This window comes from Felis catus, chromosome D2 (genome assembly GCF_018350175.1).
Source record: "Felis catus isolate Fca126 chromosome D2, F.catus_Fca126_mat1.0, whole genome shotgun sequence".
NCBI lineage: Eukaryota > Metazoa > Chordata > Mammalia > Carnivora > Felidae > Felis > Felis catus.
In genome coordinates this window covers 34,520,988-34,547,641 of record NC_058378.1, presented here as the reverse complement: position 1 = coordinate 34,547,641, position 26,654 = coordinate 34,520,988, and the positions used below count along the sequence as shown (strand labels likewise).

Sequence of the window (26,654 nt, the reverse complement as noted above, 5' to 3'; positions counted from 1 at the left end):
AAACTTTTATTCTTTAGTGTTGCCTAAGCAGACACTATTAGAAGTGCTTGTAAAAGTAGATGACAGAGGAAGCTCTCTCATGCCCTGGAAACCTCCAAACATCAACCAAACAGCCCAAAAGAATGTCCTACTCAACAGTTCCAAGGATGTCATTAATTGCTTCCATCTGTTTCTCTCTGTCCCCTCCCCCTTCAAGTCAAGGCATCTACAAAAATTTTCTGCTTCATTTTGCATTTGCATTCTAAAGAAAAGTAAGAAAAGCATAAAGAGCTATAATGTTTTAAACTGTGGAATATTTGCCCCCCCCCAAATCTGTTTGACAGCCACAGCCATATTGTTGTTTTTACCCTGTGCTATTTTCAAGTAACATATTAAGTTAATTGAAAGGAATCTATTCAAAGTCCCCCCAACCTCCCAGCCAAGCTTACAGGTAAAACTCACAGGTGTCTGCACTTGGTCCTAACTCTGCTTTTTTAGGTCACAGGGCCCATATTCTCAGAAAACAGACCCCAACTACAGAACATACTCTTCTCTAGTCAGACCACAACCCACATCCTGGAGGAGCCCCAGACAGAGCAGCTTGAAAAACACACCATCTTCTACTCTACCTGGCCGAGAGTCGACCCTCTCTCCACACACCGTGTCCCCTCTCAACATCCTTTAAAACCCCTTACAAGGCTCAGCCTGACAGAAACTTGTGGCCGACATCTCTCTTGATGTCTGGCCCCTCTACTCCCTTAGAGAGTGAATAAACTCTGTCCTGCTTGTCTGGACATGCTTTGTGCAATTCCCTAACAGCTTTGGTGGCCCGTAAGAGGACTGGCCATTACCTACTGACTGGAATCCATCTCAACCAGATCGCCTTCTCAACTTATCTCAGGTGAGTCAAATTTTCATTTTCAGGAGGGCGCTTTGAGATCTTGAGCACTGACAGCAATCACCCACCAGGTGTTGGCCAATTCCCCCACGGCAAGGTTCAAGCCCCAGTACTGGGCTCAGTCAACAATCAACAGTTCACCACTGGAGCGACACCTCCTCTGGGTCTTTCTGCAGTCTTGGGATCCTCAATCCCTTCCCTTCACACAGACCCTTGAGTTTGGGGGATGCCCCTTTCTCAGGCTCCACACTGGTCAGGGTTTCACCTTCCTGGAACGCGGAGTCAAGATGTCTCCCTTCACAGTTTTTCCCTTTGTTCCTGGTCCTCAAAATCTCCTTTCTCCTCCTAGATTTCCAGATGGGCAATACCTTGTCCACCCCTCCCAAGGAGTCCCCTCTGGGATGCCTCCTTAAAAAAATATCAAAAACCTCCAGGTGCGTGGGTGGCTCAGTCAGTTAAGCATATGACTCTTGATCTCGGCTCAAGTCATGATCTCACAGTTCCGTTCGTGAGATCAAGCCCTATGTCTGGCTCTGCAGCCTGCTGGGGACTCTCTCTTCCTCTCTCTCCACCCCTCCCCTGCTCACGTGCTCTTTCTCTCTCTCAAAATAGATAGATAAAAACCATTTTTACAAAAATCTCAAAAACCTCCAGTTGAAACAAGGTATTTGGCCCAAACGTCTTAATTTTCTACTGTAACGCAGCCTGGCCCCAATATTAATTAGATGACCAGAAGGGCTGGCCAGAGAACAGCTCTCTTAACCACAATTCTCTTCTCCAATTGAGTTTATTTTGTCATGGCCTGGGTAAATGAGGTGAGGTTCCTTATGTCCAAGCTTTCTTTGAACTCGCTCGTCATCCTGACCTTCGCACTGCCTGTCGTATGTTCCTTCTATCTCCCCAGTTCTACCAACTTGGATTTGCCCCTGCTGACCAACCTCCACCTTTCCACTTACCCATAGTTGATCCTCTGGCACCTCCACACACACCCCAGTACCCTCCTTCCCCTCAAGGCCCTTCAGCACCCCCTTCCCCCCTTAAGCCCTTGCCTCCACTTCTCAATCCTTCTCCTGCCCACACTCGCTCTGATCACTCTTACCAACCTCCTGATGCTCTCACCACCCAATTCCCTCTTCGCAAAGTGGCTACAGCAGGGGGCATTGTTTGGGTCCACGTTCCCTTCATGCCAGATCTTTCTCATATGGAATTTAAGCTTAGCTCTTTCTCAACTGATTCCTCCAGGTTCACTAAAGAATTTGAATATCTCACTCTTTCCTGTGATTTATTGTGGAGGGACCTATATGTTATTCTCTCCACCTGTACCACCCCAGAAGAAAAAAACAGAATTTGGTCCAAGGCTACTGAATATGCCGATGATCTAAACTGCAGACAGCCCTCCTCTGGAGACAAAGCCAAATGCAACCACAGGACCACCGGCTTCATAAGAGGCATGTAGCGGGCAGCTTCTAAACAGGTCAATTATGAAAGGTTAAGAAAAAGCACCCACAGATCAGATGAAAACTCTGCCCTTTTTCTCACCCACCTGACTGAGGCTCTTTAAAAATTCACAAACTCATGAGCTCGAGCCCCACATCAGGTGAGCTCTGCTTCTCTGTCTCTGTCTCTCTCTGCCTCCCTGGGATTCTCTCTCTCTCTGCCCCTCACTCACTTGCACTCTCTCTCTCTCTTTCACAAAGGAAAATCGATCCTGCCTATCTATGCATTTCATCTCCCAGTCAGCCTCAGACATTAGAAAGAAACCTCAAAAGTTGGATAAAGGCCCTCAAACCCCTCAATATGAACTACTGGACCTGGCCTTCAGGGTCTTTAACAACAGACAGGAGGAATCAAAGAGGAAACGAGACAAAGAGATCAAAAACGATCTCATGCTTACTAAGCGACTGCCCTTACTGGAGCTATTCAGTCTTACCCTGCTGGCTCAACCTAAACATTCTCCAAGCCCCCTCCAAGAGCTTGTCACACTTCTGGTAAGCCTGGCTACTGGCCTAAACAATGTCCCAATAAAAAACTGCCACCCAGGGGGCACCTGGGTGGCTCAATTGGCTAAGTGACTGACTCCTGATCTTGAGATCAGGTCATGATCTCACAGTTTGTGAGTTCGAGCCCCGCGTCAGGCTCTGTGCTGACAGCTCAGAACCTGGAGCCTGCTTCAGATTCTGTGTCTCCCTCTCTCTGCCCCTCCCGCACTCATGTGCTTACTCGCTCTCTCAAAAATTAACAAACGTTAAGAAAAAAAAACACTGTTCAGTAAGTTTTTCAGTTGATCATAACATAGTGTTTTTCCTTTATTCTCCATGGAGACCAGGATTTTTCCCCATGGTGCAATAAAGGTTAAAACCTATGAATGGTTTACCTAAATCCATTAATGATCTTTACCTAAATCAATTGCTTCCTAATTAAAATTGCATAATTACGACTTCCTAATTCTGTCATTAATTTCACATTTGTTGGCTAAAATTCCCCTCATCAACTAGGACTATTCGGTTACTCTGAGATAAAGTCTGTACAGGGAAGGCAAGATAGTTACAATTTTTTGTGTGTGGGTGAAGACAACATTTAAGGTCTATTCTCTTAGCAACTTTCAAATATACAATATTGTTAACTATAGCCACCATGCTGTACATTACATCTCTAGGACTTATATATCTTATAACTGAAAGTTTGTACCTTTCAACCACCTTCACTCATTTCCCCCATATTCCAGTGTGTGTGTGTCTGTATACATACACACATACAAACATACCACATTTTCTTTATCCATTCATTCTCTGATGGACACTTAGGTTGTTTCCATGTCTTGGCTTTTGTAAGTAAGGTTGCCGAGAATATGGGTGTGCAGATACCTTTCTGAGGTAGTGATTTTGTTTCCTTTGTATTAATACCCAGAAGTGGAACTGTTGGATCATATGGTAGTCCTACATTTAATTTTTTTGAAGAACCTCTGGAAAGGCAAGGTAAATCTTAATTTTTTTTTCTTTAAATCACCAATTACCAGTAAATAAATAAACAAATAAATAACCTACTAGAGTAGGGAACTGGTGTACTACTTACCACTAAGGGTAATCAATGAAGTTTTGTTTTGGTGGTTTTTTTTAAGGTTTATTTTATTTATTTTGAGTGAGAGAGCATATAAGCATGCAGGGGAGGGGCAGAGAAAGAAGAAGAGAGAGAATTCCAAGCAGGCTCCACACTGTCAGGGAGAAGAAGCCCAATGGAGCCCAACGCAGGGCTCAGACTCACAAAAGTGAGATCATGACCTGAGCTGAAATCAAGAGTCAGATGCTTAACCCACTGAGCCACACAGGCGCCCCTAAAGTTTTGTTTTGGTTTAAAGTTACCTATTTTTTTGGAAAATATCACTAGGACACACTCCTTAATTTGTCTAAGTCCCCAAGGAAGCCTGTGAGAGCACATAGCATACTTCAAGGATATATTTCTGGGGATGAGCAGAAATTAGTTTCCTGAAAAAAAAATCATTAATCAGTCAAATGATCTTCATAGACTTGAATGTCAGGGTTGAAAGGAAATTTCTGTAGGGTCACCTAGTTCAAATACCCACCTGATCTTGAAAACCCCTTGTGCATTATCTCACCATGCTCTATACTTTCCAGGGAGTGAGGGGCAAATAGATATGAGCTAGATCTATGTGGTTTTTTTTCTCTTTTTATTTTTTATTGAGGCATAATGGACATATAACATTATATTAGTTTCAGATGTACACATGATTTTAAATGTGTATATATTGTGAAAGAATCACCAAACTAAGACTAGTTGCCATCCATAGTTTTAATTTTTTCATATGATAACTTTTAAAATTCATTTTCTTAACAATTTTATATTATACCCCCAAGACTCATTTATTTTGTAACTGAAGCTTGTACGTTTGACCCACTACACCATTTTGGCCCCCCACTCCACTCTGCCTCATCTCCAGCAACTACCAATCTGTTTTGTGAATCTATAAATGATTTTTTAATGTCTTTTTGTATTAACTTGTTTTATTTTTTTTTTAATTTACATCCAAATTGGTTAGCATATAGTGCAACAATGATTTCAGGAGTAGATTCCTTAGTGCCCCTTACCCATTTAGCCCATCCCCCCCACACACCCCTTCCCGTAACCTTCAGTTTGTTCTCCATATTTGAGTCTCTTCTGTTTTGTCCCCCTCCCTGTTTTTATATTATTTTTGTTTCCCTTCCCTTATGTTCATCTGTTTTGTCTCTTAAAGTCCTCATATGAGTGAAGTCATATGATTTTTGTCTTTCTCTGACTAATTTCACTTAGCATAATATCCTCCAGTTCCATCCACGTAGTTGCAAATAGCAAGATTTCATTCTTTTTGATTGCCGAGTAATACTCCATTGTATATACACACCACATCTTCTTTATCCATTCATCCATCGATGGACATTTGAGCTCTTTCCATACTTTGGCTATTGTGGATAGTGCTGCTATAAACATTGGGGTGCATGTGTCCCTTTGAAACAGCACACCTGTATCCCTTGGACAAATGCCTAGTAGTACAATTGCTGGATCGTAGGGTAGTTCTATTTTTAGTTTTTTGAGGAACCTCCATACTGTTTTCCAGAGTGGCTGCACCAGCTTGCATTCCCAAGATCTGTGTTTTTAATGTAAGGCAAATATAAGTTTAATTATAATGTTTAACTGACAGCATAGCACTCCTCTTAATATTACCATGCTGATGAAATGGCACATAAACAAAGTAGGCTCATATTGGTTAGAGCTGGAAGAAACCTTGGAGGTTATCAAGTCCAGTGAGGCAAATCAGAAAAGATACTCCCACAAAACAGGCTCTACAAAAAACAGATGCTTCTGGCCCCTTACTTCCTGACACATGAACATTTTGCAGAATTAACAGAAACACAATTATGTAGAAACACCCACTCAAGTAAGTTAGAAATAAAAAGACATCAACATGGGTGAAATTTTGCATCTGTTCAATGAAAATAGAACATAAGGAGGTTAAAAATAAAAGAATACTTCTCACTTTATTTAAAATTGTGATATATAACATACATAGAGAAATATGTATAAAACATACATATAATATAATGAATAGTTATAAAACAATCACCTATATTGTGTTGAGTGAGTAACTCAACACTTACATCAAGAAATACATTACCGTTTGTTTATTTTGATATTATTTTTATCAAATATTATATATTTGATATAAATAAAATATAAATATTTATTATATTTTATATAAATATATAAAATAAAATATATATAATATAAAAAATATATTGTTTATTTTGATATTATTACCATTTCAGAAGCCCCTGTGTGGCCTGACCCTGAGTATAACCCTCTTCCTTCCTCCCAGAGGTACCATTACCCTGACTTTTGTAATCATTATTTCCTTACTTATCTTCATCTTTTTAAGGCAGTTTACTTCTACATGGAGACTACCTATGTATCTATCATTAATTTCTCTCATTTATTTTTGAGATTCATTCATTTTTTTAATTGAAGTAAAATTCACATAATATAAAATCCATTTGAATTGAATTCAAAAACCATTTTGAATTGAAAAATTCTCTTTCATTACTGATTGGTATTCCAATTTGTGACTATACCATAATTGTTTTTATCCATTCTACAATAAACAGACCAGTGGAGTCATCATGAACAATGTTGATATCAATGTTTTCATATATGGATCCTAGTGTACATGGGCATAAGTTTCTCTGAGAATTGTCTGTCCTCTACTTTACTAACACCAAACTGTTTTCCAAAGTGGCCGCACCAATTTACATTCCCAGTAGGAGTGTATGAGAGTTCCAATTGCTCCACATCTTTATCAACAACTAATATTATCACACTTCTTAATTTAGGGTTTATAATGGAGTAATTTGCACAGCTCTGATGAGTAATGAGATAGAGTACCTGTTCCTAATTTATTGGCCATTTAGATTTCCTCTTTTGAGGTGACTATTCAAATCCTTTGCCACTTTTTTTTTGTAACTGAATAGCCTTACCTTATTTCTGACTTTTGAAAAGTAAAGATTCCACTTTTTTTCTGTCCTATGCACCAACCTTTACATTTACTTGGGACTTGACTGCCATAGAACAAAATCACTGAGCAAAGACAAACTTGACAAAGTTTTAACTAATCAAAAGTTAGTATCTCCACTTTTACTCAGGATAGGCCAAAACACCTGCAAAATTATTTGTAGGAATTTGGGTGATAAGTAAATATAACTTAAATTTAAAATGTTACTGAAATAACACTGCAATAAATTTTTAAGTTTGTATCTATTCCCTCATCTCCAAGCAAAGGTGTTTAGCATATAACTCAGATTCATGCCTGCTAAGGTCAGAATGTTTCTGAATCTTTTCCATTCCAAATAATGAAACTCAGAAGTCAAACTTTCATTAAAAATCACTATGTCAAAACTGCCTAATAGCAATGAATACAATCAACAGTAGGAACTACAGTGTTATAAGATGAAAAGTCAAAATCTCAATTGTAAACACTTTTATATTAAAAAAAAAAAAAAAGTTGCTCCTGGAATCAGTTAATTTTCTTTCCTACCAAGAGGATTATTCTGCTTAGCAAGAGAAGAATGTTTTACTCACTTAATAAATGCTGGTGGCATATCTCTCTTCAAAATCTGATCTTCAGTGGTTTGAACAGTCTCTTTTCCAACCTACAGGAGAAAAAGATTCACAATTCAATAATAAATTCTCAGACTTTTAAAAACTTAAACATATTGAAACACATACTTTATCATTGAAGTTTCTGGATTCAAAGAAAATTTCTGGATTTTTGAAATTATCAAGATAGTTCCCATATATCCTTCCACAATATACTTGGATAACAATATGGGATACAAACAATGTACCACCCCTTGTTCAGAGTAATTCATTTGAAGGCACCGCGGAGCACAGTAAAAAAAAGAGATAAACTCATCTCTGAGATATATGAATATATGTTTAATTGACAAACTACTTTATCTTTTTTTTTAAGATTTTATATTTAAGTAATCTCTATACCCAATGTGGAGCTCAAACCCACAGCCCCAAGATCAAGAGTCACATGCTCCACCAATGGAGCTAGTCAGGTACCCCTATATCTCTAATACAGTACATGAAGTACAATGAATGAAGATAAGTAAGCTAAATGTCTATACCGGGGGGGAAAAAAACATAGTACTGGAACTGAAAAAAAGTATAAAGCAATTATGATGCTGAAACTAGAAACCAAACATATGAAAATACACAACTTCCCCATTAATCAAATAAATTCACACCAGGGGTGCCTGGGTAGCTTAGTCAGTTGAGCATCTGACTCTTGATGTCAGCTCACTCAGGTCACGATCCCAGCGTCCTGGGATCAAGCACCATCTCGGGCTCTGCATTGGGCATGGAGCCTGCCCCTCTCCCTTGCTCATGCTCTCTCTAAACTAAAAAAAAAATTTTTTTAATTAAAAATAAATAAATAAATTCAAACTAAAGCAACATGATTTTTCCCCTAATTATAGATCAACTTTTTAAAAAATAATATATAGGGGCGCCTGGGTGGCGCAGTCGGTTAAGCATCCGCCTTCAGCCAGGTCGCGATCTCGCGGTCCGTGATTTCGAGCCCCGCATCAGGCTCTGGGCTGATGGCTCAGAGCCTGGAGCCTGTTTCCGATTCTGTGTCTCCCTCTCTCTCTGCCCCTCCCCCGTTCATGCTCTGTCTCTCTCTGTCCCCCCAAAAATAAATAAACGTTGGAAAAAAAATTTTTTTTAAATAATAATAATAATATATAATGCTGAATGCTACAATGGAATAGTTTTATACCCTTCTAATGGCAATGTAAACTGGCATACTCCATTTGGAAAAGCATTTACTAGTATGTGTTAAGAGATATGAAAAGTCATATCTAGGAATTCCACTTAAAGAGAATATACACTATAAGCAATAATACCAAATGTGGTAATAACAAGATTCACAAAAATATTCACTATCATGTTAGTTATAAAAGCCAAAACATTTTTTAAATAACTTATCCAACAACAAGGAACAGCTAAGTAAATTAGGATAAAGATAGAGTACTACAGAGCCATTAAAACAATGGTTATAAAGACTCAGCACTACATAAACATTTTTCTGACATTATATTTCATTTAAAAGGAAGAATAAAAATAATAAATACACTATGATTACAACAAACCAGAAAAATCCATATGTATGAAGCAAAACACTGAAAGAATACAAAACAAAATGTTAACAGTGATTATAATGATGCTTAGGAAATTCTGTATCTGTATTTCCTCTTTTCTAATCTTCTGAAATGTGAATATACAATTTTTATAATTTAAAAAGTAATATTAAAATGTTATTCTGGGTTATTTAGATGCAATTATTTCCTACCTAATAACTGTAGTAATTATGTCATTTCATATAAATCTTCCAAATAGTAATATCTAAAAATATAAAAATATATCAAAATATTAAAAGCCACACTAACCAGATTATGTGCACACATATTTATTATATCACAAATGGTACACATACTCACTTTCTTCAAAATTATTCCTCTGTAGGGCTTGGATGTCAATTTTTCTTTCACTACAGCTATATCACATACTCTAAAGTACTCTAAAGAAAGGTAAACTTGAATATAGTAAATGGTGAAATCCACCCATTTTACCAATATAAAGCTACATAAAAGTGCTAAATCATAAATATAAACCACAGTTTAATGCAGAAATCTGTAATTTTTTTTTAAATCCAGAATGGAAAGTATCTCAATCCTACCATTTAACTGTTTAACTTTTGATTGAGTTTAAAGAAAAAAAACAAGTAAGAAAAATCCCTTAGTGCACAGTAAATCAGTTAAAGAAAATAATACAATAAACTATTCTCAGGGAATACAAGTCATGCATAAGTTAATGAATACAAGTTTTTTCTCTCAAGTTAATAACTCAGAAAAAAGCAAAAACACATATACCACTGTGTAATAGCCAGTGCTTTTGTAGACAATAGACTGCCTGTATCATAATAAAAGCCTTTCAAATCAGCAGCTGGTTCTCTAGAGTTTCTCAGATCAAAACATGACAGAATATTTCCAGATGTATTGTTCACTATATTTTCCAACTAAAATCAACCATTCAAAAAGCTGTGGGCCATGATTTCATGAAATAAAAAATGAAGTTCAGCAACAAAGTCACTAGTTCATACTGAGTATCAGGGCCTAGAAGGATATTCATCTTTAGACACATGGAGATTTCTTTTATTTTACACACACAGAGACACAGCAAGGGAAGAAGAGGAGTGAGTTCCTCTTATATCTCCTTTAGAAAACATTCAGTTATTCAGCTGTTATTCAGCATTATGAAACATTTATTGAGTACAACTACATAAGCCAGGCACTGTTCTAGGTATTGGGGCTAGAGCAGAGAGTAAAGATAAGCCTCCTGCCCTCATGGAACTTATATTCTAGTAGGAGTAGACAGAAAGTGCACAAGTACATAAATACACAAACAAAATCTCCCCAGATAATGGTAAGGATGATGCTATATAGACTATAGGGTAGGAGTAGAGGGTTCCTACTTTAAAGAGTGGATAAAGAAGACTTCTCTGAGGAAGTAACACTGGAGTTGAGACTCTGAAGCTGAGAAGGAAGCCTCATGGAAGAACTGGGAAAGAACACTCCATAGGGAGAAACAAGACAAAGACCCTGTGGCAGGAAAATTTGAGTATATCCAAGGAAGCTTAAGGAGGCCAGAGTGGCTGAAGTTCAGTGAGGGGAGAAGGTGTGGTGGTGATAGGGCTGGATAAGAAGGCAGGGGCCAGATGGCAAAGAGCCTTTTAGGCTAGGTTAAGATGTGTGGAATCTTTTCTAAACACAGTAAGAAGAAGGACTGCTAAACAGGAGATTGAAATGACCTGATTTTCTTTTTAAAAAGACATTTTTGTCTGTGATGTGGCCAAGTGATCTTAGTGGGTAAGGGGAAGCAGGCTGACCAGTTAGGAGGCTACTGCAGTCATCCAGCAGAGAGATGACAGTAACTTAAAATAAGACATGAAAGTGGAAATGGAGAATTAGCTCTTTTGGAGGAAGAACTAATAGGACTTGCTCTTGGACTGCAAGGAGTGGGGGATGGGGAGTAGACCGAGGAGGGGGGAATCAGAAATGACTTCTGATCAATTAGGTGAAAGGTCTTTGAAGGCAGCAATGCTGGAAGGCTGATATATGGCAAAGATTTACCCTCAAAAAATAAAACAATCATGGGGCACCCAGATGGCTCAGTCGGTTAATTGTCCAACTCTTCGTTCTGGCTCAGGTCATGATCTCACAGTTTCGGGAGTTTGAGCCCCACGCAGCAGGGAGCCTGCTTGGGATCCTCTCTCTCCCTCTCTCTCTGCCCCTCTCCCACTCATGCTTTCTCTGTCTCTCTCAAAAAAAATTAATTTAAAAATTAAGATAATCTGTTTTTAAAAAAATAAATAAAAATTAAAATTAAAAATAAAGCAATCATGAGTACACCAGCAAAACCATTAAAACAGTTTTACGAATAACCAATAACCTGACCCTGGTGAAGGTAATTACTAAAGAATGAATGAATTTTACTTAAATATTTTATTTCTCTTTTCTAAGGATAGGGGTAAGTGGGGAAAGAAAAGTAGATAATAAAAATATACTCAAAGGCTACTTATCCAGAAGCTTTTTTTTTTTTTTAAAAAAGGCATGTGGTTCCAGAGCCTGTGCTCTTCTTTTTTGGTGGCAGGGAGATGGCGTGGAAGGGCAGAGGGAGAGAGAGAATCTTAAGCAGGCTCCACACCCAGCACAGAGTCCAATGCGGGGCTCAATCCCACCACCCTGAGATCATTACCTGAGCTGAAATAGTCAGATACTCAACTGACTGAGTCACCCAAGCACCCCTTAATTTACTATTCTAAGCTGCATTCATACTTGTGGTGACAGTATCCACAGTCACTCCAATCTTCAATATACTCAGTCCAGAATTAAATTAGGTACAATAAATAAATGCTCCCGTTTTTAAGGCAAAACACATAAAGCATGACTGTGTAGAATAAATGTCATTTTCACTTGAGGAACTGATTTTTAGCAATGCTGTCCAATAGAACTTTCTGTTATGATAGAAATGTTCTTTTTGAACTGTCCTACCCAATACAGTAGCCAACAGCCACATATGCCTATTGAGCAGTATGGCTTGTGCAACTGAAGAAGTAAATTATTACTTTTTATTTAATTTTAATTAATCTTAATTTTTTAATTAAGATTTTATTTTTCATTTATAGCATTTTAAGTTCACAGCAAAACTAAGGGGAAGATAACAGAGATTTCCCATACACTCCCCGCTCCATACAACAGCCTCCCCCATTATCAACAACCCACACCAGAGAGTACATTTGTTACTACCCATAAACCTACCATTGACTACATCATAATCACCCAAAACTCATAGTCGACATGACAACTCACTCCTGGCAACCACTAATCATGTCACTGTCTCCATAGTTTTACCTTTTCTAAAATGTCGTATAGAATCATCCTGTATGTAACCTTTATCGATTGGCTTCTTTCAATTAATTTTAATTGTAATTGCCACATGTGGCTAGTGGCTACTATATTGCACAACTCAGGTCTATGGGACTTTCACTGTCTCCTAAAACTGGTCTTCCTGACTCTAGACTTCCTTCTTCTAATTCACTCTTCACACAGCTGCTAGATTAACCTTCATTTTTACCTTTGCTGCATGGTCTCTTCACAAAACAAAGGAGCTGGGTCTGCAAAGACAGAGTTGCTAGATGGAGAAGAGAGGGATCAGACAGTCCAAGCAGAAAGGAGAGAACAGGCAAAGGCTCCGATGTGTTTGAGCATATGGTTGAGTAGACAAGAAAAACAGGTTGGTGTGGCCTCAGCAAAAGAAATGAGGCTAGAAAGGGAAGCTCCAGTCACCTTGGGAAGGGCTTTGTATGCCAAGCAAAGACAGAGAAGATTATGTAACTTAACTTGCCCATTTATTCAAAGGTTGTCATCCTCTGTTCTAGATCTTTCCAATTCAGTGTTCTATCACTGAAGTATCAAGTCAAGAAGTTCCAAAGAAGCCAGTTTCTAAAGATATGCAGGATCAGAAAAGCATCTTCTATTTGTGAACAGCTGGCAAAGTCTATCTAGGAGAGCCAAGAAAAAGCTTCACATTTTTTAGGCCATCAACCAGGAAATGTACTTTCCTTCTCTTTCCCCACACTATCAAAACAAAACAGCTTTTTTAGCATCCATCTTTTCCAAACAAAAAGAGTAGAACAATTAAGAAAGGGATTAATTCACAAAATGCTCTTTGTTAACTAGCAGGAATCTTCATGGCTTGTGGAAAACATTACTCCTGGAGGCCTCAGCCTTACTGTGGGGAAACACATGATTCCTAATACAAGCTACACTTTGCAAACAAGCAGGTCAGTAATAATTTGGACAAATGCTTCTCTGGTGGTGCACAGGCAGCACCAGTCATCAAAACACTTAACTACTTGAGTAGTTAAGCCAAATGTTTTTACTACATACATGTTAAGAGCACATGCACAGGAATTTAGTGACTTGGTTTCTAGTTACAGCTTAGCTAATAAATAGTCATGTATGGGGGCACCTGGGTGGCTCAGTCTGTTAAGGGTTCCACTTCAGCTCTGGGTCATCTCAGGGTTCGTGACTTCAAGACCCGCGTTGGGCTCCATGCTGACAGCTTGGAGCCTGGAGACTGCTTTGGATTCTGTCTCCCTCTCTCTCTGCCCCTCCCCTGCTTGTACTCTGCCTCTCTCTCTCTGAAAAATAAACATTAAAAATAAATAAACAAATAAATAAATATATGGTCATGTATGTGACCTGAAATGAATCATCTAATTACTCAAATATTTCTTCTCAACTATGTGATCTCTTTCCTTCCTTGTCTACTGTAGGTTGACCCAATTACCTTTTAGCTCTCTGATAAAGGAAATTTACCTTTAAGTTTATCTTTTCTACCTTCAGTCTTCATTTACCACTTCAAATTCTTTTTAGGAACAAGGCAAGGTATGAAATGATTAATAAATGCAAAATTTAAAAGCTCTCACTTCCTGTATATTTTATCTATACATTTTATGATTATGAGGTTAAAGTTGATGTCTGATTTTTTAACCTTAAAATAAATCATATTCCCTCTGAAAAATAAATGCCCATAGTTAAAGGGTACAAAGCAGGGGAAGGGCACCTGGATGCTCAGTCAGTTGAGCATCGGACTCTTGATCTCATCTTGGGTCTTGATCTCAAGGCCGTGAGTTCAGGCCTCATGCTGGGCATGAAGGGTACTTAAAAAAAAAAAAAAAAGGCAGAGAAAAGAATGCCAGAATTCCAAATAGGTCTTAATTATAAGTTCTGAGGTTTTCCAGGTGAGCATTTAAAAACAACCCTTTCAAAGTAATCTAACTTTATAGTAAATACATTTTATTACTTCCAAGCTTTGTTCCATTGCTGAAATTCAGACTTGTTGGTTCTATTCACTGCTAAAACTATTTCTCTTTTATTTTCTTCTTCAGAGAATTGCCTCTAACTCTTGAGGCCCAATTCCCTCAATTCAATAAACAGGCAGTAAGTGCCAACTATGTGTCCGCTAGGTGGTAGGAAGAGAATGAGATAAGAAATAAAGCATCCTTAGATAAAATGAAATAAGGGTAGTGAATGAGTAAGAGGCCTGGGGGCATTTTCAGGGGGCTTGGCGGGAAGCCCTGTTTCTTTTGAAGAGCTCTTACTTTGTTCAGTAGTTAATTTAAATATCTTTTGTTCAATATGTGACTTTAGTTCAAAATTCTATGTGAGAAGCCTTTTGTCTTCTGCTGTTGTTATTACTCCTTTTATCACAACCCACTCAATTTGGTTCAGTAATGTACAGAGATTTGGTTTCTTTCCAGCGAAAGAAAGAAAAAGAAAGAAAGAAAGAAAGAAAGAAAGAAAGAAAGAAAGAAAGAAAGAAAGAAAGAAAGAAAGAAAGAAAGAAAAAAACAACAACTTGGCTGGTTCAAGTCATTACCCAGACTAAAAGTATGTTAATGTAGATGTCTCCCTTAGCTAGCCTAAATATAAGAAAACAGAAAGACAAAACACATAAGAGAATCTGTGTTAGAGATTTACACAGTATAAGTGGTAGCCATAGAACATCAGATTTAAAGGGTGCAGGGAGATGGTAATCAACAGAAGTCCCTAATGTATTTTATTTTTATTTTTATTTTATTTATTTTTTTATTTGAGAGAGAGCTAAGAGGGAGGGGCAGAGAGAGAGAGGGAGAGAGAATCCCAAGCAGGCTCCACCTTGTCAGCGCAGAGCTGGATCGGGGCTCAAACCCACAAACCGTGAGATCCATGACCTGAGCTGAAATCGAGTCAGATGCTTCACCGACTGAGCTACCCAGATGCTCCCCTAATGTATTTAGACAAGAAAATGCAAACAATGAAAATGTAAGCCAAATGTACACTTAAAGTTACAGTAGGCCAGCCACTGAGCCAACTGATGGAAACCAACTGATTGTGACCAGACAAGGGAATGTGCACAATTCTGCCTGCACTTAGTTTGGCTCAAATCTCTGCTTCTGTAGTATAGCTATTAGGCTGATCAATCCATTATACTGAAGGGCCATTCTGATATGCAGCTGTGTCCAGTACCATGTCTATGTCATAAAACAATAATAATGTATATGCCCACCATCAGCAACACTTTTGCTTATTTTCCTGCAATGGTGATGGATTTATGATCCACCCACCCCTCACTGTACCTTTTGCATTATTCACAGATGATATACTAGAGTCAGGTGTTTAAAAAGCCATATATCCAGAAAAACAAGGACTCTCTAACCTACTCTGATTTCCAACTCACTCATTTAATCAACCACTCATTGAGTACTTCCTATGTGGTAGGCACTGTGCACAACATTGTGTGTGATGGCAATATAAAAGTAAGTGGGATTCAGTCCTTGCCCTTCACAGAAAGACAAGACAAATGCTTAAACTAATCATTGTTACACAGTGTAATGCATGCTCTAACGGAGTCACATCCAAGCTTCAGCTCTGCATCAGTGATGTAGAAGAGGTTTCACAGAGGAAAAGAAACTCTAGAAAGGCTGATAAGAGCTCTTCTCCAGGAGTAATGGGATTTGGGGAAGAAAGAGCTTTCCAGCAGTGGAGCAGCTATGTGAAGGTACGGCCAGTTCAAGGAACACAGGTCCACAAGGAGGAGATATGAAGAAGACAGGAAATTGGAGAAGCAGAAACGGACCACATCAGGGAGGGCCTTGTGTGCAGTGGACTTAGACTTTATTCTCTAACCGATGGGAAATTATTTAATGGTCCTAAGCAAAAGACATTACTAGGTTTGCATTTCAGTAAGAAAAATTCAGCAGCAAAAATAAAACAAAGGCAAAAAAAAAAAACAAAATAAAACAAAACAAAAAAAACTAGGATGATCAGTTCATTTGTTAGTTCATTTATTCAATCAAATATTTCTATAACATACCATGTGCCAGGTATTATAGACAGTAATGAAGAAAACACATGTGGCCCCTAATCACACAGAGCTTAGAGTCTTAGTGAAAGTAAACTAAAGATAAACTAAAAGCAGCAGCAGTATGGATATGGATATGAAGGCAGATTTAAGAGGTGCATCTATGTGACATTCCACGTGGAGGGTAAGGGAGAAGTCTGGAATGACTCTCAGGCTCCTGACTCAAATGGACTTGGTAGTATAGGTAATATAGGAAGAGAAAACCAGATCTGAGAAAGAAAATCATGACTACCTATGGGATGTTGAGATGGAGATAAGCACTTGCTCAATAAGCAACTGAAGAGATGGTTCCTCAGTTTACATGCCTAGGCTGAAGAAACAGAGTAGAGCTGGTAGAAAAGCAAGCTGGTGAAAAGAGCTGAGAAGGAAATGTCTGAAAACAGGATGTGTGGAATGGTAGAACTATGCCATGAAAGCTAAAGAAATACAGAGTTCCAAGAATGTGAAAGAAGAGTCAATAGCGTCTACTGCCATAGTTAATGGTTTCAGTATATTCAGAGAGTTGTGCAACCATCACCATAATCATTTTCTGAACATCATCATCATCCCATACAGAAACCATCTGCAGTCACTCCTTGTATTTATCCCCAAACCTTCTCCACCCCATCCAGCCATAGGCAATCAGTAATTTACTTCCTGTCTCTACAGATTTGCCTATATTTGATACAAATGGAATCACACAGTGTACAACATTTAAAAAATTTTTTTTAATGTTTATTTATTTTTGAGACAGAGGGAGACAGAGCACAAGTGGGGGAGGGGCAGAGAGAGAGGGAGACACAGAATCTGAAACAGGCTCCAGGCTCTGAGCTGTCAGCACAGAGCCCGATGCAGGGCTCGAATCCACGAACCGTGAGATCATGACCTGAGCCGAAGTCGGACACTTAACTGACTGAGCCACCCAGGCGCCCCAGGATACAACCTTTAGTGACTGGCTTCTTTCCTGTTGGAGCATATAGCGGTATTTCATTGCTTTTTATTGTCAAATAATATTCCATTATACGGTTATACCACATATTTTCTCCCAGTCTGTGACTTGTTTTCACTTTTTTGATGGTGTCCTTTGTAGCACAAAAGTTTTTAATTCTGATGAAATTCAAGTTATCTATTTGTTTTCTTTTGTGGCTTGTGCTTTTAGTATAGTATCTAAGAAGGCTTTGCATGACCAAGGTCATGAGGATTTATTCCTATGTTTTATTCTAAGAATTTTACAGTTTTAGCTCTTACATTTTAGGTCCACAATCCATCTGAAGTTAATTTTTGTGTATGCTAAGAAAATGGTTATTATTTTCTTTAAAGAAACCAAGCATGTTGATAGGCTGAAGGAAAGGAGGCAGGAAACAAGACGTTGATTGTAAAGCAAGGTCTCTAAAGAGGCAGGGACAGAATCTGGAGAACAGGTAGAGACACTAACATTTACCAGGAGGAAATCATCTCTTCCTCAGAGACAAGACGGATGGTGAGTGAAGACAGAGACATTAACTGTAACTGTGGGGCCTATGACCTATATCTTCTTAGGAATTTACAAACAGTTTATTTAAGGATCTAAGATAACTTTCAGTCAGGAAATCTGTTTAATTTAATCCACCACTTTCCAATTTCTTAATACCTACCAACCTATGATGGAATTGGGATTTGTAGGATATACTTAGGAAAACAGTCATCTAGGCCACGAGTTACAAATTAGTGGCCTTTGTGCAGATTTGGACCAACGGTAATTTATGTTTCGTCCACATTGTTTTTAAGTCAAGAAATTTCATAAAGATACAAATTTATGAAACTCTTGACATACTAGAAGATTGGCCACATCAGATCTGCATTTCAGCAAAGAAACAATTTGCTAGAACCCAAATATCCTATATAGGGAATATACTCTCTGTACCATTCCCTATAATCTTAATATCCAGACCATTTCACTCATTTATGTCAGTTCCTGGTCTCTGTGGATATCTAGGTTTATCATTCCCACATTAGGCAACCCTCTCAGTGTCTACACAGACTGAAAATTCCTGAAGCCACTCTTAGAAATTCCTTATCCAAGTCCCCTCTAAATATTTTGTTATAAAAGTGCTCTTCTTATGAGAGCTGTGAGAAAGACTGAGGGAAGTATTTATGTCAGGAATGACAAAACGGCAGTGTATGGGCCGGGTGTAATCTACAGACCTATTTGACAGGCACGGTATTTTTTTAAAACGGAAAACTTCACATTAAAAAGAAATACAGATTTCCAGATTTTATTGGATATCAGGAAGATCTGGTAACACAAGACTCTGTTTCCATATGGCAACAATAAGCTGGAGATAGTAGCAGTCTTCTTCAATCAGGTCCTACATTTTTCAATTTACCACAGTCCCTACCACTCCCCAGTGTCCTCTAACTGGTCTGATTCACACATTTACACATTTGGTTGTGCAGGCATCTGAGTTTGTGCTACCTGGTTTAATAAAATCATTCAGTTCTTATATTTTTTTAGTATTTATTTATTTTTGAGAGAAAGTGTCGGTGAGGGAGGGATGGGGGTGGGGCGGGGGGACAGAGGATCTGAAGCAGGATCTGCACTGACAGGAGAGGGCTTGAACTCACAAACTGTGAAATTATGACCACAGCCAAAGTCGGGATGCTCAACTGACTGAGCCACCCAGGTGCCCCAGACAAAATCATTCAGTTCTTAATTAGCACAGTACACAAGGCAAGATTCCCAACATCATGAGTGTCATGGGAAATTCTACTTATGCCTCAGCTGTTTCACTAAGGAAATATCCCCCTCTCCCCCAAACACATAGCTACCTCAAAAAAAAAAAAAAGAAAAAAATGACTAGAAGGAAACAGCATGGAAAGTTGAATTTCAGGTGATTTCTCTTTTCTTCTTAATCTTTTCCTGTACTTTCCAGATTTTTAAAAAATGACTATGCGTTACCTCTATAATCAGAAAAACAAACTAAATTTCTAAAATGTGTCAACAGGGGCACCTGGGTGGCTCAGTTAGTTGAGCATCCACCTGCAGCTCAGGTCATGATCTCACAGTTCATGAGTTCAAGCACCCATTGGGCTAACTGCTGTCAGTGCAGAGCCCGCTTCGGATCCTCTGTCCCCCTCTGTCTCTTCCCCTCCCCTGCTTGCACTCTCTCTCTCAAAAATAAATAAAACATTTAAAAATAAAATGAAAAGTGTCAACAATATTCTTGGTAAGGGAGCGCCTGGTGGCTCAGTCAGTTAAGCATCCATCTCTAGATTTTGGCTCAGGTCACAACCTCGCCATTTGTGAGTTGGAGCCCTGCATCAGGCTCTGTGCTGACATTGTGGAGCCTGGTTGGGATTCTCTCTCTCTCCCTCTTTCTCTATTCTTCCCCTGCCCGCACACTCTCTCTCTAAAAATAAATAAATAAACTTTAAAAAAATATTCCTGGCAAGTAATAATCCATAAAGTAATGAGAAACCACCAGTGCCTAAAAGGTTCATATTTTGACCAACTGCCGAAAATTGAATTTAAATGTGCACCAATGATAACACAATCACATGGGATAAATAGTAGATGAACCATGTCAGTGGCAAGTTCTAACGTCAAGCAGGCTTATTTGATGCAACATACTTTCCTTATAACTAGTGTTAAGCTGCCTCGGCAGCAGCCTTTTATTCTAAACCAATTTAAGATTGACTGTATCAGTTAAGGTTAGATAAATGTTAACAGAGCAGCCTGCTCACCAGATTCATATTTATGAAGATGCTGTGGGCAGGCTTCCAATTGGCAAATGCTAGATTCTCTCCCTCAACTCAGTACTCTTCTGTACGCATCACAAATACTTACACTTGCGCTCTGGATGGCCACTAAATTAACAACAAAGCAGGTCTCCAGCACAGTGAACTTCTCGCCACCACCCACTTTCTCCCAGCCATCTCAAATAAACACAAAATATGCTCCTTCCATTTCACGGAGAATTTCAGAGTAAAAAAGAATTTGGCAATCTAACCTAAATGCATCACTTTAAAAAGGAGGGTCAGGGAGGTAATTTCTCTAAAGAAGTTGCAGAACATGAATGTAAATCCAAGCATCTTGGCTCCATTTCCTGGGTTTTCAGGTATACTTCCTAACTTGCAAGCAAGACATTAAGTGACAAATATTCCTACACTCGTTTACAGCATATCAAATCCTACTTAAAGGGATTTCCCTTTTGTCTTGAAACGTGCATAAGCAAGTACTACATCACATAAAGTTCCCCCAATTCTCACCCTTTAGTCCTGCCTTTAGTAAGAGGAGAACAAGCAATAATTACAGGAAAATAAAAGGATGGTTTTTCATTCAATCTGCTTTAGTTTTTCTAATTTTTTTTAGTTATTAAAAAGATTACTTAAACAGGAACTCCGTACTAGTCCCACTAGTCTTATAATTAAATAACTATCGCATATTCATAAATACTGGTGGGGAGGAAAAGATCATTGCATGATCTGAATATAATCTTTAGCAGATGCTTCAAGTAAAGAACAAATTCCACTGGGGTCAGGTCTGACACACAATGACTGATAATGTGCTCAGAAAATAGTGCCAACTAAAATAAGAAAATATTAAAGACAGTAAAAAAAAAAGTTAACATTTAATTCTACCATTTTCTTATCTGCCCACATATACCCTTTACTCCATTCTAATTCCTTCTATTTCAGCACAATTAACTCAGGAAGACTGATATGGGGAACAAAAGCAACAGAAAAAAATTAAATTTCCTTACAACTTAGAGCCCAGTGACAAGTCCTTGAAACAGGGAGAGTGACCTTCCTCTAGGAACTCAACTGCCTGGATGTTAATACTTTGCTAAGGGCTTAACATCCCAACCTCCAGGGTCCTGTTAAGTCTCCATTAACATATAAAAATTCCTTTGGAAACTTCCTTTATCTCTACCCCCCCCCCCAAGATATATGTTAGCAATCATCCTCCAAGCATATGGCCCACTGATATACATCTGAAGGGTCTTATGACTAAGGTTTTACTAGACAGTAGTAAATGACCTATCCTAACAACAGCTAGCCCCTCAAGGTCCTGGAAACTTTGCTTCCAAATTCCTTAGAGACTTATACTATCCCTAACCCCTCCCAACTTGAAAGTATGTAATCAATTGTTCTCACAATCCCAGTGCAGCCCTTTCTAGCCATGGGTCCAGTCTTCATGCTTTAATAAAACCACCTTTTTGCACCAAAGAGGCCTCAAGAATTCTTTCTTGACCGCTTGCTCCAAGCCCCAACATTTCTACATCAAAGACCTTCATTCTTTTATTTTTATTCATTCTTCAATATACCTATAAACTAATCCTTTGAGTATTAAAGTGACTAGCTGGGCTCCTTTAAAAAACAAAAATCATGGATGAAATGATGGGGGAAAAAAGCTAACTATTGCCAAGGAAAATTAGGTCAACTCTACTACCTATCCTACGTGTCTCATACATGATTATAATGAATAAGAATGTGCTTTGTACATCATCAAAGTGTCATCAAACATAGGCTGTTTCCGTGCTATAAATGTTCAGTCCCTTAAAGTATCCCAAAGGCCCCACCAGCATCAAAGCAGTCTCCATCTTCTTACTGTTCTCTAACCAGTCTGCTTTTCTCAAAGAACTATTATTCCACAGAATTTAAAATATACTTTTTCTGTTTAATAGCCAAAATTGCAATTGCATTTTTTTTCTGACAGTTTTAGTTCACAAATGTGGATAATTTCAGTAACAATGCAGCTTTTGCAGATAAGTCTGGGTCTATAACCACCATTTGTAACTTTGTCCTTATGGAAAAATAACTTCAAATGAATTTTTAAATGAATTTTTGAAATGCAACCCATTTTTATGTGGGGAAAACTGGGGACCTCATGGAAGGTAACAGGGTAGTGGAAAAGAACTGGGGCTTTGGAATGAATCTCTCCTCCCACTCTGCTATTATTAATACAGTGTCCTTGGGCAAGTAACTTAATCTCTTTCTCACTCTTCTACCCAGTAAAATGGGAAAAGTAAAATCTCTCTCAAGGCTAAAGAATGTAATACATATGTAAATCACCTAATACATCTGTATCTTCCAGGGCCTGGAAGATAACAGGTGCTAAATAAACATTAGTCCTTTTTTCTTTCCCTCTGCCATTGTGGTATTCATCTGTGACTTCTGTTTTCTCCTTTAAAAAAGTTGTTTTTTTTTTTTTTTAACTGCGCACATGCTGTAAATCAGGAGCTCTTTATTACTTCATTAAATCTTTGTAACAATATACCTATGAGGTAGGTACCATTACAATCTCATTTTACAGATGACAGAGGCAAAGATAGGTTCCTTGATCTGCCTAAAATTACTCAGATACTGGTGTTGACTTCAGCACACCCATGCTCTAATTCTCAACCACTCTCAGGGGTGCCTGGCTGGCTCAGTCAGTAGAGAATGTGACTCTTGACTTAGGGGTTGTAAGTTTGAACCTCCATGTTGGGTGTAGAGATTGCCTAAAAACAAAATCTTAAAAAATACAAATAAAATAAGCCACTCTACTGTGTTTGTGTGTGTATGTGTGTGTAGGTGTGTGTGCATGCGTATATGTGTGTGTAATGAGGGAAAAGGATTCAATGATATGGAATGTTTCCTGCTATTACATCACATGATTCTATAATTCTATGGAGCTATCAGATGGCAAGGATAAGAAAGACTTCAAGCCCACAACGGGTATATATAAACCACCAGGCTGCAGTCTAATCAACTCATATCCAATTGTTCTGATTTTCCTTCCCAGAAGCTGGAAGGTTTCCACAGCGAGGACAGGTCAGGCTCACTAGGGATAAAGCTGCTTCAGCTCCATAACTGTTACTTGCTTAGGAATGATCAGCTGAGTCAACCTGGCCTCAATTAGCTTTTAAAATTGAACCAGGATTGACCAATAATGTAGCCTTTTACTTTTTTTTTTTTTTTAATTACAGGTGTGGTCAAAATTTGAAATAGTAACCCAAAGACAAATGTCTTTGAGTGTCTTTACTAATGTTGGGAACCATCCTGCTTGCTAACTGGAGATCATTCAGAGTCACTTTTACAGTTTAGTAATTAAATTTGGCTCCAGGCTGTAACAGACACTCTGACCCATTAAATTAGGGCCAGAAGCAGAATTACTCTATTTCAGCTCAAGCTACAAACACATTTCTTATAAACAGCCAGAACCAGAAATCCAATGTTTGGGAATACTAATATGACAAATGGTTAAGGCTGCTCACTTCAAATGCCCATAAAAAAGATTTGTTTAATGGTACCTAAACTAAATAAAACCCCCAAGTTTTACCTTTAGGCTTTTGTTTTTAACATTTTTACCTTTTCTTCTTAATGACTACAAACATATTTAGTGCGACTACATATGGGCTAAGCAAGACTCAATTCTAAACTTGCTGAAAAGTGAAATAAGAGAACAGCTGCAGCACATCCAAACCAAACTGGCCGAGATGTACAGACAGAAAAAAAGCTGTTGTCAACCATCCCCAGCCATACTATTTGTGTTTGTGCCTTTTGCCGATTATATTTCATCACTGCTCTTCATGTAACATTAATAGATCAGACACAACCTTGGTTTAATTAGAAGACTTTCACAGGGACATTATTTCCTTTTGTTTCACCTACTTACTAATACAAAGTACCACAAGCCTAGATGTTGAAGAGCTGCCACAGATAACCAAACCCATCAGTTAAGTTCTGGCTCTACCATCTTACATAACTTATTCCCAGTTGGGGAAAAGAAAGAGAATTAGAACTGAGAGGATTACATTATCATGAGGGTCTATTCATCTATCTAGTTTTTTTTGTGTTTTTTTTTTATTGTTGATGTTGTTTCAAGCAAAGTATCAAAAGTCAATGCTGGCAAGGCACCTATACACTAACCTACAATCCTTTTATCTTCAGTCATCCCTAAATATCAAGTTCACTCCTAATGATTCATTACAGAACAACACAAGTCTGTATTTGGTTCATAAATAGAAACCTTCCCGAATTGATTTACATGGAAGATATAACAATAGAGAATCCCTGTAGATAGAGAATGTATAAGATTATCACTGTTGAATTTGAATTTAGAGTGTGAATTCCTACCTTAGCAGGGAAGTTTCTATAAGCCTAGTAATCAATAAATATACTCAAGTCTTAAATAATAATCACATAATTAGATGATCCTCCTTGGAACAAATCCAAGTTCTCCCTAGGGTATACATACTTCATCGACTGTGAGGTAGATTCTTCTATGTAGCTAATACCATCAAAAATATTATTCAGTGGTGTTGTATTTTCTTTTTTCTTTCTTTCTTTCTTTCTTTCTTTTTTTTTTTTTTTTTTTTTTGAGAGAGAGAGAGAGAGTACGAGCACAAGTGGGGGAGGAGCAGAGGGGAAGGGTGAGAGAGAATCTTGAGGACGCTGGGAGTGGAGGCTGCCCACCCGACACGGGCTCAATTTCACAATGGTGAGCTCATGACCCAAGCCAAATCAAGAGTTGGACACTTAACCGATTGAGCCACCCAGGCACCCCCTTTTTTTAATAAGACATAAACTAGAGATGTTGAAGGCATCTTTTGTATCCTGATGTTTTTAGTTAATTTATTCTTTAAATTATGTCCTAGGAATTCCATTTGTAAGGCAATGTGCAAGTGATACAAAGATGCAATTAGGCAGTTTATAGTTAGTTAGACTTGGAAAAGATCAGAACTACATAAATGCCTGCTGTGTATAGGCCAACAGGGAAGTAGAGCTTAGCACTACTGGGGGTAGGTGGACACAGAGTGCAACCAGCTGTTGAGATTAAGACAGTCTTCAGTATTTGAGCTAAACCTTAAAGCATGGATGGATATAATTTCTGGAGGGAAGAAGGTATCTTAGATGGAAGGAAATACAGCATATGCAAAGAAACAGAACTGAGAAGGGCTGGACTGTGTTCATGAAATGCCAAGCAGTCTCATGGGGTCTAAGTGCAGGCTTTGAGGGAGGGGCCCTACTCTGGGGTAGGAACAGCAGTAGATTCTGATTTTGGCTTTTCCACTGTCAAAGGTACCTGCCTCAGAGACTCTATTGATCATGTCTGAGAATACATTTTCTCATTTTTATTTATTTATTTTTTAAGTTTCTTTCTTTTGAGAGAGAGCACGTGCAAGCAGGGAAGGGGCAGAGAGGAGAGATCCCAAGCAGGCTATGTGCTGATAGCGCAGGGCTTGATCCTGCAAACTATGAGATCATGACCTGAGCCGAATCAGGAGTCAGACCCTCAACCAACTGAGCCACCCAGGTGCCCCCACTTTCTCATTTTTAAAATGAGACAGTTGGGGCCATCTGGCTGGCTCAGTCAGTAAAGCATGCGACTCTTGATCGTGGGGTTGTGAGTTTGAGCCCTACATTGGGCATACAGCTTACTTAAAAAAAAAAAAAATGAGAGTTGGATTAGAACATCTCTGAGGTCTATTCCCAACTTTATAAATCTTAAGACTCTGGGTCAGGGATTGGCAAACTTTTTCTATAAAGGGCCAGATAGTAAATATTTTAGGCTTTATGGACCATATAGCCTCTGTCACAACTTCTCAACACTGTCGTAAGCTGAAAGCAGTCATAGAAAATATGTTAATGAGTGGGCAGGGCTGTTCCAAGAAAGCTGTATTTATGGATATTGAAACTTCAATTTTATATAACTTCATGCACCATGGAATCTTCTTTTGATTTTTTTTTTCAAACATTTAAAAATATAAACACTATTTCAGCTCCTGGGCAGTATAAATTTTGGCCCACAGGCTATATATAGTTTGCTGACTTCTCCACTCCACAGAGAAATAAAAACAAAGGGGGGGGGGGCGTGAAGTGTAATAGCCCTCAAGAGCTAAAATAAGGAGTTTAGATTAATTTAAAAGACAATAGGAGGAGGTACAGACTTCTGAGCAAGACAAGTGTTGAGATCAGAACTGTACTTAGATTTACTAATAAGTAAATTGGCAGTAATGGATAGGAGTGAGAGGCTAATAGGTAACTATCAAGGAGGGACATTATTCCTTTTTTCTTAATTTTTTTAATGTTTATTCATTTTTGGGAGCCAGAGCGTGAGCAGGGAAGGGGCAGAGAGGGAGACACAGAATCCAAAGCAGGCTCCATGCTCCAAGCTGCCAGCATAGAGCCCGATGCGGGACTCAACGCACCAATGGTGAGTTCATGACTAGAGCCAAGGTGGACACTTAAC

The 26,654-nt window shown here is 38.5% G+C and overlaps 1 protein-coding gene and 1 long non-coding RNA gene across 4 annotated transcripts in view; one reads left to right on the top strand and one right to left on the bottom strand.

The window, feature by feature from the left end:
* Positions 1-26,654, bottom strand: part of VCL (vinculin) — a 111,896-nt gene that overhangs the window by 69,144 nt on the left and 16,098 nt on the right. For both annotated transcript variants that reach the window (XM_003994069.6, XM_003994068.6), the window contains exon 2: positions 7,502-7,572. In XM_003994069.6, coding sequence (XP_003994118.1) covers positions 7,502-7,572 — 71 coding nt within the window. The remainder of the gene's footprint in view (positions 1-7,501; positions 7,573-26,654) is intronic.
* LOC109492503 overlaps positions 507-26,654 on the top strand; it is a 66,161-nt gene continuing 40,013 nt past the window's right edge. For both annotated transcript variants that reach the window (XR_006587488.1, XR_006587487.1), the window contains exon 1: positions 507-880. This is a non-coding gene — a long non-coding RNA (uncharacterized LOC109492503). The remainder of the gene's footprint in view (positions 881-26,654) is intronic.